At 56.9% G+C, this 14,950-nt stretch overlaps 1 protein-coding gene across 1 annotated transcript in view; it reads right to left on the bottom strand.

The window, feature by feature from the left end:
- The window catches only part of LOC124043887 (alkyldihydroxyacetonephosphate synthase, peroxisomal-like), a 46,400-nt gene that overhangs the window by 10,518 nt on the left and 20,932 nt on the right, over positions 1-14,950 (bottom strand). Inside the window, exons 11-16 of the mRNA XM_046362986.1 lie at positions 6,416-6,543; positions 5,767-5,818; positions 2,142-2,218; positions 1,926-2,038; positions 442-511; positions 4-65 (exon numbers count right to left, since the gene is read on the bottom strand). Coding sequence (XP_046218942.1) covers positions 4-65; positions 442-511; positions 1,926-2,038; positions 2,142-2,218; positions 5,767-5,818; positions 6,416-6,543 — 502 coding nt within the window. The remainder of the gene's footprint in view (positions 1-3; positions 66-441; positions 512-1,925; positions 2,039-2,141; positions 2,219-5,766; positions 5,819-6,415; positions 6,544-14,950) is intronic.

Here is a 14,950-nt window from a genome sequence, read left to right as displayed (position 1 = left end):
TACCTGTCCCAAGGCACCGATGTCTCAAATGATTCTGCGACCACGTAGTAGTCCATCCCCAAGTCCTGTTAAATAAACCGCAAGACAAATGCTGAAGAACATAATAGCACGGGGCTTGGATTTGAGAAGGGGACAATATATGATCAAATAAAATAACTATTATTGGAAGTCAAATAAAAAAAAAGAGGCACACAATATAAGAGCTTTTCACTGTCAATTGCTAATGTCCAGATTCCTCGAATGACAACATGACATCCCTGCTGAACAGAGGCGCCAGATATCTCAGAGGTCACATTCTGCAGCCTTTGTGTGCATGTTCCTTCTTCCTATCAGCTGACAGAGGTCTCCATCTGCCCCTGTGAGCAGTGCCCCCCCGCCCCCCTCCCCGAGCTGTCTCTGGACACTAGGAGAGTATGGCAGAATAGAGGAGAAGTGACCCACCCGGAGGTAAGCGATGACGAAGGTCAGAATGTAGCCTCTCTGTCCATTGTCCTCTCCAGCTGCCAGGCCCCTGGAAAAAGACAAGTTAAATATTAACAGGTTCCTTTCTGGCCCTGTCATCTCTCCCTGACCACAGCTGCCTGTGATGCCCATCAGTACCATTCACTGCCACAATGTTCAAATCAATGATTGCCGCTCTGTGCCTCCCTGCGGGTCAACCACACATCCATCACCCACCAAGGGTAATAACATTCTCAACCAACAACCCAAATTAAATCAGGACGCACTCATTAAGAAATCACTAAATTGATTTACCTGTAATTTTCTCCCCAAATTTCTTAAAACCAGAAGACAATATCCCTTACAGACCCACCCAATCGATCACAGGCTCTCGACAAGTGATGATGAAATGATGGAAAAACTAAAACACAACACACTGCCTGGTAGGTGAGGCCTGTTCAATGATTAAACTTGTGAATCGGTCAGGATAATACCTGAGGGCACAAAGCCAGTGACCTGAGGAATGGACTGGAAGCTGTGCACTGGGCCAAGGAGCAACACTAATACACAATCCATAGGGTCACCAAGACAATAACGGTATTTCTCATGGGTCCAGTGTTTTCATGAAAGGTTTGTTTATGATGACTAGGTACAGAGCAGATGAGGTGTGTTCAGGGGGATGAAGAAGTGAGTTATTTGCTACAGTATGTTCCGATTCCTCTTTAATGGTGTGGAACAGTGTGGTTCCGGTCAGGGTGGGACCCCCAGCCCAGCGTAGGCCCCCAGGCACCTCAGACATGGCGATGAAGCCGTGCTGTAAGGCCCAAGTCCCTACTCGCTGACCTCTGTGGCACTACACACGACAACACACTTTTGTATATGTAATCGATTACTTTGGGCCTTTCAGTTGTATACGGGGTTGTTAAAAGAGCGAAGGAATGTCTCCAGAATTACACGAGTGCAGGTGAATTGAACATGTTGGAGAACTATGAGGAACCCAGGTTTGTTGCTATTGTAGTTAAGGTGCACACATACAGAATGGAGAGAGATAGCATCCCTTTCAGGCTGATAGATCACTTATTTCCACCAGGGCCTCTATTGATCTGCCTCACAATCAATCAGAATAGCCCCCCCCCACACACACACACACCACCACACACACACCACCAAAGTAGGTCTGACAGGAGGACGGCCACAGGTGATCCATCACATTGCTCTTTATACTTGGTCTTAGATTGGTTCAAACACACTACCTTCAGCCTGAGGGGCCAAGCTCTTCCACTATGGAAATGGAATGCCTCTAAGCAAGGCCTAAGGCAGATTTCTCACAATGAGAAGTGTACCAACTGTAGTTTTGTGTTGTATGTAACCTGTGCACTGAAGACAGTCTCCCAGAATAAAAGGGGGAATTTAACCCTCACAAATTTAGGATGCATGTTGGGTAACATCTGCTGACCTGAGAGAAGGAAATGGGGGCTACTTACCCAAATGTTGCAGCAATATCGTAAACTTGTTTTTCGTGCTGCAAGACCCTCTCGCGGTCCCCTTCGAACAGCAGGGTGGCAACAACCAACTGGTGGGGATCGAAACCTTTGAACTGGGAAAAAAACAGAGAAATAAAATTGGTTTAACCCTTTCCGGGAAGTACAAATGACATACAAAAAGAGGAGTAGTATTTCTGCCAAATCATTAAGAATTACCTTGGTGATGTAGAATTTCTTTAACCCTTCCACAAAATTTGTGAAAATGGACGACACTTGAGGTTTCAGGGCATGACCTGTAGAAACAGAAGGGCCAAGTCCCTTAACTCAAAAGTCAAGTGGACCTCTGTCTTTTCTCTTTTGGACAATACAGTTTAGAGGAACTACCGATATCGTTTATTCACACATTTGGTCACACTCAGCCCACCCATCTCCTGCCTGTTTCCTCCAGGACTTTACATGGCAACTGAGTCACATTTTTTTAAGGTGTGGAAACAAAAGGAGGAAAATAAATGGTAACATTTTAATAACTTTACAAGTGCCTGCGACAGGGACAATAAATCAGTGGGTTTCCGAGGGGAAGTGGGCTTGACACGGCCATATCCGTCTTCCTCAGCCACCGCGCGTTTTGATTTATTCGTGATCGGACACACAAAGCGCCCGTGGACAAGCTGAAGTGAGGGTCTGGAGCCGATGGGATGGTTATCAATCACAGTGGGGTAGAGTCCTGGGTGACTCTGTGGAGACTGAACACCTCATTTCTTTCCCCTCCGTCTCACAGTCTCTCCATCACTTAGTGTTCCAATCGCTTCCATTCCAAATTTGATTGTGGGTCTTTAGGTCTCCCGCAGCCATCACGCTCATTAATGAAATACTCAACGACCAGAGGAGAGGGATTATACATACAGCGTGTCATCCCCCCCCCCGTCTGCCTTTTGTTCATTTAATACATGTCAACGGCTAACATACCACTTGCCATATTGAGATAAGTGGCCCCTATATTTGATATATTTTACTTTGTACAATTTGGGAAAGAGCAGGCCCATTGAATACATCAGATCCCTTCACTCAGCAGCCAGGGGAATTAAAAGGGAAGGCGACCCAGCAAAACAAAAACTGGTTCTGTGAACATTCCCAGAACATTCATTAGATTGCCCCCCAAAACGTTCTAATAACACCAAAACTGTACAGGTGATTATACAGTGTTTGTATAAAACATTTGCCTGACGTTGCAAGAACATTCACAGAACACATTCTGTTACATTACCTGGAAACCTAATAAAAATAAAAAAAACGTTCTGTGGTGGTTGTTACAGACGTTGTGCACAACATTTTAGTGGATGCGAGAACATACCAAGAATATCTCATTTAATACATTAAAATCCATGTATTTTTATATTTTTTAAACCAAAAACATTTGAATGTTATCATGCTAATGTTAGATAAAATCCTAACTAGAACTTAATGAGAATGTTCGCTAATATCCTGGGAATGTTCCCGGTTCGCTGGGAAGGCACTAATAAGTCCAAGAAGGTATCCTATCAGTCCAGACTGAGGTTCAGTTATTAGTGAGAAACCTGGTCGCTTCATCTTGCCTGCTTAATGCTAAGAAGTGCTCACTCGGTGAAAAGTGGGAATATAAGGGAGACTAATGAGATCCCAGGAGACTGAAGAACTTTACAAAGATGTCGGGCACCAACGCCTGATACATTCCCCCAGACCTCAAGAAAAATATTGTAAAACTTCAATATAACAACTGCTTAATTGTTGCCAAGGTCATTTTTCATTGGGCTTCAGTCCACGAGTTGTGTGTGTGTGTGTGTGTGTGTGTGTGTGTGTGTGTGTGTGTGTGTGTGTGTAGCTAGAAACTCTGCTGAAATAACGCTACATTTAACTTAACTTAATGCAGCAGACAGGCAAAAAGCATACATGAAGAAACGTTGCCAATGCTGCATTCTTTCCTCTAATGGATTACAGTTGGGGGGGGGGCCTCACACAAAACCAGGCCAAAACCAGGCCAAAACCAGGCCAAAACCAGGCCAAATGGCAATTAAAAAGAAGGTCAGATTCAAGGAATTAGACCATTTTCAGAATACAATGATTGAGCAGAAAGACATGGCATAGACTCAAGCTGGGAATTGCCGGGCACCTCGCGATATGATATTATCATGATACTCAGGTGTCGATACGATATATATATTGTGATTCTACATGCATTGCGATTCGATACTGTGATTTTATTGAGATTCCATGTTCCAAACATACTCCTCACCATATGTCTGCTGCAGTGGGACAGAGAGAGACATGAGAAAACGAGTTTTGATCAGTCATAGAAATAAAAAAGTGCTGAAAACAAACTGTCTCCCTATTTAAAAAGAAGACTGAGAAAAAAGGCTATGAAGGAGTTTTGGTGCAGGTACAGCCAACTAGCGCAACAATAATATTGCGTTATTGTCAAAACTATGCAATATATCATGAGAAATAATATCCCGATATTGACCCCCCCCCCCCATCATTAGAAGGTACTAGCATGTTCCTCAGATTCCAGCCTTGTCTGAGAAAGGCTACAGAGGGGGTTGAACTGTGGAGGGAACTAGAGGGAATTACTTAGAAATGGAAACCAGGTCAGCCACAAAGCACAGGACGCATGTGGAGCCAGAGAGCATGTCGGGCACCAACGCCTGATACATCCCCCCAGACCTCAAGAAAAATATACTTCACTTTGAGCTCCCGTGTTAAACAAAGACACACTGAGTGTACAAAACATTATGAGGTCTTTCCATGACAGACTGACCAGGTGAACGCCATGATCACTTATTGATGCGACTTGTTAAATCCACTTCAATCAGTGTAGATGAATTGGAGGACACAGGTTAAAAGAAGGATTTTTAAGCCTCGAGACAATTGAGACATGGATTGGGTACGTGTGCCATTCAGAGGGTTAATGGGCAAGACAAAAGAAGATTGAAGTGACTTTGAACAGGTTCTGGTAGTAGGTGCCAGGTACACCGGTTTGTGTCAAGAACTGCAACGCTGCTGAGTTTTTCACGCTCAACCGTTTCCTGTGGTTATCGAGAAGGGTCCACTGGCCTCCCGGGTGGTGCAGTGGTTAAGGGCGCTGTACTGCAGCGCCAGCTGTGCCATCAGAGTCCCTGGGTTCGCGCCCAGGCTGTCGTAACCGGCCGCAACCAGGAGGTCCAAGGGGCGACGCACAATTGACCCAGCGTCATCCGGGTTAGGGAGGGCTTGGTCGGTAGGGGAATCCTTGTCTCATCGCGCACCAGCGACTCCTGTGGCGGGCCGGGCGCAGTGCGCGCTAACCAAGGTTGCCAGGTGCACGGTGTTTCCTCCGACACATTGGTGCGGCTGGCTTCCGGGTTGGATGCGCGCTGTGTTAAGAAGCAGTACGGCTGGCTGGGTTGTGTATCGGAGGATGCATGACTTTCAACCTTAGTCTCTCCTGAGCCCGTACGGGAGTTGTAGCGATGAGACAAGATAGTAGCTACTAAAACAATTGGATACCACGAAATTGGGGAGAAAAAAGGGTTAAAAAAAATAAATCAAATAAAAAATAAATGTATAAAAGAGAATGGTCCACAACCCCAAAGGAAGCCCTCAAACTTAACACAACGGTAGGAAGCATTGGGGTCAACGTGGGCCAGCATCCCTGTGGAACACTTTCAACACCTTGAAGAGTCCATGCCCTGACAAATTGAGGCTGTTCTGAGGGTAAAGGGGGGTGGGGGTGCAACTCCATATTAGGAAGGTGTTCTAATGTTTTATACACACACAATGTAGATGCCTTTGCAGAGATGAAATGGCAGGGTTTTGAATGATGACTTACCAAACTGAAACTGTTCGTTATCCATGAGCCGGATGGATGCAGGTGCACACCTCTTGGGGGGGGGGGGAGTATAATTTAGGAGCAAGTTTCATTTTATTTTGTGCACATTTCCCCATCCCACACTTTATTCTAGTAATTTCCCTAGTGAAAGTTGAACCTGCATTACGTTTCGTAATTTAGAGGAAAAACCTTTGAAATTACATTTGTCACACAATAATACACAACCTTTAGACATGAGCAGACATTCCTGGTCGTGTGTGGATCCCCGTACATGAAAAGCCACGGCTCAATGGTCGATACCTTAAATTGTGTGCTATACTTGTGAACCGACTCAGTTCTGTTACGAACGGAGCTGCACAAATCATATGCTTGTAGTCATCGTTAATGGTTGCATCAGCACTGCCCAGTAAGAGTGAAAAGAGGTAACTTATTCGTTATTATGGTCTTCATTATCATTCAAATTAATTCCTTCCCAGAATTGGAGATCTGCCCATCATTAACTGACCCCTTTGTTTGTACATTACAGTATTGCATTGATCTGCACTGTTCAATACCCTGCATAGTTTAGCTACTGTTCTCATTGTTATTATGATGTGGCCTATAGGTTACATTGTATAAACACTCAACACAAGATGGTAATGGTCTTTACCTGCTTGGCTACCTCTCGTAAGCAGGCCACTCCCGCCTCAAAGTTTGGGAAGACCACCGAGCCGTACTTCTGGTACTCGGGGATTGGTCGGATCTTCATCGTTACCTCGGTAACCACACCAAGAGTTCCTAGGGTAAAAAACAAGGGAACACACAATAGAAACAGAGCTTCTCAGGCAATAACGATTTCGAAACAATAGCCTGACATTGGTTGGGGTTAGGTTTGATTGATAATTGAAGCGGTAATGCCTGACTTGACCAACTGGGTTGGTGACGACCAGTGGTGTAGTGGAGGGTAACCACATGTAAAACACCGTTTCCGCACCTTTTACATTTTTTGTTGGTGCAAGCGTTCATCCACCTGGTTTCTTTACCACCCCATCACTGGTGGTGACCTGTGTGTCACCTTTCACCTCTTGTGATCTGGTTTCATGCTGCTCACAGGAGACCAATGAGATTTATCGAGGAAATAAAACAGGTCCATATCAAAGGAAGGCCAACACCAGGCGCCCATTACATGTCGCCCAGGGTTCCCAGCTAACCTCTGACCCCACAAAGTATCCACTGTGTCTGTAGCTTTTACGTGTCATGTTCCACATAGAATTTTCCCTGCCGCAAAAATGTCCAAAATGGACCCCTACTCCCTTTATAGAGCACTATTTCTTATCAGTGCCCATAGGGCTCTGGTAAAAAGTAGTGCACTATTGAAGGAAGAGGGTGCCATTTGGGACGCACTAGTCTCTTAAGGAAGGTTCTCTATCAAAACAGACAACGCCATTTCCTGTGTTTCAGAAAAACTAACAAAGAGGTTGTAGAAAAGGATGACAATTTGAATGCAGATGCATGTTATTGACGTGGACGGACTCCCAAATGGCAAACTATGGACAACTAATGAAACTAACTACGCAGTAAACACACCAATACAGGAATCCTGTTTTGCTTTGCTCTGTTTACAAATCCCATGGAGAGTATAGATGCAGTAACTTGTAAACAAAGACTATCTTAATCACCGAAAATAGTGATAACCTCAGAGTCACCTGTTAATAATTTGCGGGAGGAAATCAAAAAGTGATTTTTCATTTAATATATTGTTGTTAATTACTATTTCCATATAAAAAAAACCAGATGTCTTGATAATGGCTAAATGAGTGTTTATGAACGTTGGCTAATTTGAGAAAATATCCACAATAATTACATACTGTCAGATCAAGTTGAACCATACATTGTCTTGATCTATTATTGGCTCTGAATTCACAATGTTACCTCAAAATAAAATCATCAATAACATTTTCTGAAATCAAAAATCAGAACCTTTTCCTTCAGATGAATCTGTAATTCTGTAAATGTGTACTTGACTGATGTACAGCCAGATCCATTAGGGGCTGTACTGTGCATGCCAGGGCCGTTAATGAGCCCTTTAATGTGACACTACATGCCACATGCTGCTCTCTAGTGGCCCAACCAAGAACGTGACTCCATCATCACCCCTCGGCACATACCCTGGGCCTCGTCACACCCACACTCTGGTGAAGGTAGAACCCACAGCACAGAGACGAGAGCGAGACGGAGGGATCGAACGAGCGAGACGGCGGGAGGGATCGAACGAGCGAGACGGAGGGAGGGAGCGAGACGGAGGGAGCGAGACGGAGGGAGCGAGACGGAGGGAAGGAGGGAGGGAGCGAGACTGAGGGAAGGAGGGAGGGAGCGAGACTGAGGGAGGGAGGGAGCGAGACTGAGGGAGGGAGGGAGGGAGCGAGACTGAGGGAGGGAGGGAGGGAGCGAGACTGAGGGAGGGAGGGAGGGAGCGAGACTGAGGGAGGGAGGGAGGGAGCGAGACTGAGGGAGGGAGGAGCGAGACTGAGGGAGCGAGACTGAGGGAGGGAGGGAGCGAGACTGAGGGAGGGAGGGAGCGAGACAGGGAGGGAGGGAGCGAGACAGGGAGGGAGGGAGCGAGACTGAGGGAGGGAGGGAGCGAGACAGGGAGGGAGGGAGCGAGACTGGGGAGGGAGGGAGCGAGACTGAGGGAAGGAGGGAGGGAGCGAGACTGAGGGAAGGAGGGAGGGAGCGAGACTGAGGGAGGGAGGGAGGGAGGGAGCGAGACTGAGGGAGGGAGGGAGGGAGCGAGACTGAGGGAGGGAGGGAGGGAGCGAGACTGAGGGAGGGAGGGAGGGAGCGAGACTGAGGGAGGGAGGGAGGGAGCGAGACTGAGGGGAGGGAGGGAGGGAGCGAGACTGAGGAGAGAGGGGAGGGAGGGAGCGAGACAGGGAGGGAGGGAGCGAGACTGGGAGGGAGGGAGCGAGACTGGGAGGGAGGGAGCGAGACAGGGAGGGAGGGAGCGAGACAGGGAGGGAGGGAGCGAGACAGGGAGGGAGGGAGCGAGACGGAGCGAGACAGGGAGGGAGCGAGACGGAGCGAGACTGGGAGGGAGGGAGCGAGACTGGGAGGGAGGGAGCGAGACAGGGAGGGAGGGAGCGAGACTGGGAGGGAGGGAGCGAGACAGGGAGGGAGGGAGCGAGACGGAGGGAGGGAGCGAGGGAGGGAGGGAGCGAGACGGAGGGAGGGAGCGAGACGGAGGGAGGGAGCGAGACGGAGGGAGGGAGCGAGACGGAGGGAGGGAGCGAGACGGAGGGAGGGAGCGAGACGGAGGGAGGGAGGAGGGAGCGGGAGGGAGGGAGCGAGACGGAGGGAGGGAGGGAGGGACGGAGGGAGGGAGCGAGACGGAGGGAGGGAGCGAGACGGAGGGAGGGAGCGAGACGGAGGGAGGGAGCGAGACGGAGGGAGGGAGCGAGACGGAGGGAGGGAGCGAGACGGAGGGAGGGAGGGAGGGCGAGACGGAGGGAGGGAGGGAGCGAGACGGAGGGAGGAGGGAGGGAGCGAGACGGAGGGAGGGAGGGAGGGAGCGAGACGGAGGGAGGAGGAGCGAGACGGAGGGAGGGAGGGAGCGAGACGGAGGGAGGGAGGGAGGGAGCGGGAGGGAGGGAGCGAGACGGAGGGAGGGAGGGAGCGAGACGGAGGGAGGGAGGAGCGAGACGGAGGGAGGGAGGGAGCGAGACGGAGGGGGAGGGAGCGAGACGGAGGGAGGGAGGGAGCGAGACGGAGGGAGGGAGGGAGCGAGACGGAGGGAGGGAGGGAGCGAGACGGAGGGAGGGAGGGAGCGAGAGGGAGGAGGAGGGAGGGAGCGAGACGGAGGAGGGAGGGAGGGGGAGCGAGACGGAGGGAGGGAGGGAGGGAGGAGCGAGACGGAGGGAGGAGGGAGGGAGGGAGGAGACGAGAGGGAGGGAGGGGAGGAGCGGAGGGAGGGAGGGAGGGAGCGAGACGGAGGGAGGGAGGGAGCGAGACGGAGGGAGGGAGGGGGAGAGGAGGGAGGGAGGGGACGGAGGGAGGGAGGGGAGCGAGACGGAGGGAGGGAGGAGGAGCGAGACGGAGGGAGGGAGGGAGCGAGACGGAGGGAGGGAGGGAGCGAGACGGAGGGAGGGAGGAGCGAGACGGAGGGAGGGAGGGAGCGAGACGGAGGGAGGAGGGAGGGAGCGAGACGGAGGGAGGGAGGGAGGGAGCGAGACGGAGGGAGGGAGGGAGCGAGACGGAGGGAGGGAGGGAGCGGACGGAGGGAGGGAGGGAGGGAGGGAGGGAGGAGAGCGGAGGGAGGGAGGGAGGGGGAGGAGGGAGGGAGGGCGAGACGGAGGGGGGAGGGAGCGGAGGGAGGGGAGGGAGGGACGGAGCGGAGGGAGGGAGGGGGGAGGGAGGGAGAGGGAGACGGAGGGAGGGAGGGAGCGAGACGGAGGGGAGGGAGGGAGCGAGACGGAGGGAGGGAGGGAGGGAGCGAGACGGAGGGAGGGAGGGAGGGAGGAGACGGAGGGAGGGAGGGAGGGAGGGAGCGAGACGGAGGGAGGGAGGGGGAGGGAGCGAGACGGAGGGAGGGAGGGGAGAGACGGAGGGAGGGAGGGGAGCGAGACGGAGGGAGGGGAGCGAGACGGAGGAGGAGGGGAGCGAGAGGGAGGGAGGGGAGGGAGGAGGGAGGGGAGGGGGAGGGAGGGAGCGAGAGGGAGGGAGGGAGGGAGGAGACGGAGGGAGGGAGGGAGCGAGACGGAGGGAGGGAGCGAGACGGAGGGAGGGAGGGAGCGAGACGGGAGGGAGGGAGCGAGACGGAGGGAGGGAGCGACGGAGGGAGGGAGCGAGACGGGAGGAGGGAGCGAGACGGAGGGAGAGGGAGGGAGCGAGACGGAGGGAGACAGGGAGGGAGCGGACGGAGGGAGACGGGGAGGGAGCGAGACGGAGGGAGACAGGGAGGAGCGAGACGGAGGAGACAGGGAGGGAGCGGAGACGGAGGGAGACAGGGAGGAGGGGAGGGAGGGAGGAGGAGACGGAGGGAGGGAGCGAGACGGAGGGAGGGAGCGAGACGGAGGGAGGGAGCGAGACGGAGGGAGGGGAGCGAGACGGAGGGAGGGAGCGAGACGGAGGGACGGAGGGAGGGAGCGAGACGGAGGGAGGGGGAGCGAGACGGAGGGAGGGAGGGAGCGAGACGGAGGGAGGGAGGGAGCGAGACGGAGGGAGGGAGGGAGCGAGACGGAGGGAGACAGGGAGGGAGCGAGACGGAGGGAGACAGGGAGGGAGCGAGACGGAGGGAGACAGGGAGGGAGCGAGACGGAGGGAGACAGGGAGACGGAGGGAGACAGGGAGACGGAGGGAGGGAGCGAGACGGAGGGAGGGAGCGAGACGGAGGGAGGGAGCGAGACGGAGGGAGGGAGCGAGACGGAGGGAGGGAGCGAGACGGAGGGAGGGAGCGAGACGGAGGGAGGGAGCGAGACGGAGGGAGGGACGGGGAGCGAGACGGAGGGAGGAGCGAGACGGAGCGAGACGGAGGGAGGGAGCGAGACGGAGCGAGACGGAGGGAGGGAGCGAGACGGAGGGAGGGAGCGAGACGGAGGGAGGGAGCGAGACGGAGGGAGGGAGCGAGACGGAGGGAGGGAGCGAGACGGAGGGAGGGAGCGAGACGGAGGGAGGGAGCGAGACGGAGGGAGGGAGCGAGACGGAGGGAGGGAGCGAGACGGAGGGAGGGAGCGAGACGGAGGGAGGGAGGAGACGGAGGGAGGGAGCGAGACGGAGGGAGGGGAGCGAGACGAGAGGGAGGGAGGAGACGGAGGGAGGGAGCAGAGGGAGCGAGACGGAGGGAGGGAGCGAGACGGAGGGAGGGAGCGAGACGGAGGGAGGAGCGAGACGGAGGGAGGGAGCGAGACGGAGGGAGGGAGCGAGACGGAGGAGGGAGCGAGACGGAGGAGGGAGCGAGACGGAGGGAGGGAGGAGACGGAGGGAGGGAGGGAGCGAGACAGAGGGAAGGAGGGAGGGAGGGAGCGAGACGGAGGGAGGGAGCGAGACGGAGGGAGGGAGGGAGCGAGACGGAGGGAGGGAGCGAGACGGAGCGAGGGAGCGAGACGGAGGGAGGGAGCGAGACGGAGGGAGGGAGCGAGACGGAGGGAGGGAGCGAGACGGAGCGAGGGAGCGAGACGGAGGGAGGGAGCGAGGGAGGGAGCGAGACGGAGGGAGGGAGCGAGACGGAGGGAGGGCGCGAGACGGAGGGAGCGAGGGAGGGAGCGAGACGGAGGGAGCGAGGGAGGGAGCGAGACGGAGGGAGGGAGCGAGACGGAGGGAGGGAGCGCGAGACGGAGGGAGGGCGCGCGAGACGGAGGGAGGGCGCGCGAGACGGAGGGAGGGCGCGCGAGACGGAGGGAGGGCGAGACGGAGGGAGAGGGAGGAGGGAGCGCGAGACGGAGGGAGGGAGGGAGGGAGCGGAGACGGAGGGAGGGAGGGAGGGACGCGAGACAGAGGGAGGGAGGGAGGGAGCGAGACAGAGGGAGGGAGGGAGGGAGCGCGAGACAGAGGGAGGGAGGGAGGGAGGGAGGGAGCGAGACGGAGGGAGGGAGCGAGACGGAGGGAGGGAGCGAGACGGAGGGAGGGAGCGAGACGGAGGGAGGGAGCGAGACGGAGGGAGGGAGCGAGACGGAGGGAGGGAGCGAGACGGAGGGAGGGGAGCGAGACGGAGGGAGGAGCGAGACGGAGGGAGGGGGAGCGAGACGGAGGGAGGAGGAGGGAGGGAGGGAGCGAGACGGAGGGAGGGAGCGAGACGGAGGGAGGGAGCGAGACGGAGGGAGGGAGGAGGGAGGGAGGGAGCGAGACGGAGGGAGGGAGGAGACGGAGGGAGGGAGCAGACGGAGGGAGGGAGCGAGACGGAGGGAGGGAGGAGACGGGGAGGGAGCGAGAGGGAGGGAGGGGGAGCGAGACGGAGGAGGGAGGGAGGGAGAGACGGAGGGAGGGGAGGGGGAGCGAGACGGAGGGAGCGAGACGGAGGGAGCGAGACGGAGGGAGCGAGACGGAGGGAGCGAGACGGAGGGAGGGAGCGAGACAGAGGGAAGGAGCGAGACAGAGGGAAGGAGGGAGGGAGGGAGCGAGACGGAGGGAGGGAGCGAGACGGAGGGAGGGAGCGAGAGAGACGGAGGGAGGGAGGGAGCGAGAGAGACGGAGGGAGGGAGGGAGCGAGAGAGACGGAGGGAGGGAGGGAGCGAGAGAGACGGAGGGAGGGAGGGGAGAGAGACGGAGGGAGGGAGGGAGCGAGAGAGACGGAGGGAGGGAGGGAGCGAGAGAGACGGAGGGAGGGAGGGAGCCGGAGGGAGGGAGCGCGAGACGGAGGGAGGGAGCGCGAGACGGAGGGAGGGAGCGCGAGACGGAGGGAGGGAGCGCGAGACAGAGGGAGGGAGCGCGAGACAGAGGGAGGGAGGGAGGGAGCGCGAGACAGAGGGAGGGAGGGAGGGAGCGCGAGACAGAGGGAGGGAGGGAGGGAGCGCGAGACAGAGGGAGGGAGGGAGGGAGCGCGAGACAGAGGGAGGGAGGGAGGGAGCGCGAGACAGAGGGAGGGAGGGAGGGAGCGCGAGACAGAGGGAGGGAGGGAGGGAGCGCGAGACAGAGGGAGGGAGGGAGGGAGCGCGAGACAGAGGGAGGGAGGGAGGGAGCGCGAGACAGAGGGAGGGAGGGAGGGAGCGCGAGACAGAGGGAGGGAGGGAGGGAGCGCGAGACAGAGGGAGGGAGGGAGGGAGCGCGAGACAGAGGGAGGGAGGGAGGGAGCGCGAGACAGAGGGAGGGAGGGAGGGAGCGCGAGACAGAGGGAGGGAGGGAGGGAGCGCGAGACGGAGGGAGGGAGGGAGCGCGAGACGGAGGGAGGGAGGGAGCGCGAGACGGAGGGAGGGAGGGAGCGCGAGACGGAGGGAGGGAGGGAGCGCGAGACGGAGGGAGGGAGGGAGCGCGAGACGGAGGGAGGGAGGGAGCGCGAGACGGAGGGAGGGAGGGAGCGCGAGACGGAGGGAGGGAGGGAGCGCGAGACGGAGGGAGGGAGGGAGCGCGAGACGGAGCGAGACGGAGCGAGACAGAGCGAGACAGAGCGAGACAGAGCGAGACGGAGCGAGACGGAGCGAGACGGAGCGAGACGGAGCGAGACAGAGCGAGACAGCGCGAGACAGAGCGCGAGACAGAGCGCGAGACAGAGCGCGAGACAGAGCGCGAGACGGAGCGCGAGACGGAGCGAGACAGAGCGCGAGACAGAGCGCGAGACGGAGCGAGACAGAGCGCGAGACGGAGCGCGAGACGGAGCGAGACAGAGCGCGAGACGGAGCGCGAGACAGAGCGAGACAGAGCGAGACAGAGCGAGACAGAGGGAGGGAGGGAGCGCGAGACGGAGGGAGGGAGGGCGAGACAGAGCGCGAGACGGAGCGAGACAGAGCGCGAGACGGAGCGAGCGAGCGCGAGACAGAGCGAGAGACAGAGCGCGAGACGGAGCGAGACAGAGCGCGAGACGGAGCGCGAGACGGAGCGAGACAGAGCGCGAGACGGAGCGCGAGACGGAGCGCGAGACAGAGCGAGACAGAGCGAGACAGAGCGAGACAGAGCGAGACAGAGGGAGGGAGGGAGCGCGAGACGGAGGGAGGGAGGGCGAGACAGAGCGCGAGACGGAGCGAGACAGAGCGCGAGACGGAGCGAGAGAGCGCGAGACAGAGCGAGACAGAGCGCGAGACGGAGCGAGACAGAGCGAGACAGAGCGAGACAGAGCGAGACAGAGCGAGACAGAGGGAGGGAGGGAGCGCGAGACGGAGGGAGGGAGGGCGAGACAGAGCGCGAGACGGAGCGAGACAGAGCGCGAGACGGAGCGAGAGAGCGCGAGACAGAGCGCGAGACAGAGCGAGACGGAGCGAGACGGAGCGAGCGAGCGCGAGACAGAGCGAGACAGAGCGCGAGACGGAGCGCGAGACAGAGCGAGACAGAGCGAGACAGAGGGAGGGAGGGAGCGCGAGACGGAGGGAGGGAGGGCGAGACAGAGCGCGAGACGGAGCGAGACGGAGCGAGCGAGCGCGAGACAGAGCGCGAGACAGAGCGAGACGGAGCGAGACGGAGCGAGACGGAGCGAGACGGAGCGAGACGGAGCGAGACGGAGCGAGACGGAGCGAGACGGAGCGAGACGGAGCGAGACGGAGCGAGACGGAGCGAGACGGAGCGA

The sequence above is a fragment of the Oncorhynchus gorbuscha genome, linkage group LG09 (assembly GCF_021184085.1).
Source record: "Oncorhynchus gorbuscha isolate QuinsamMale2020 ecotype Even-year linkage group LG09, OgorEven_v1.0, whole genome shotgun sequence".
NCBI lineage: Eukaryota > Metazoa > Chordata > Actinopteri > Salmoniformes > Salmonidae > Oncorhynchus > Oncorhynchus gorbuscha.
Note: the sequence above shows the minus strand (reverse complement) of the source record. Positions and strands in the feature narration are given on the sequence as shown.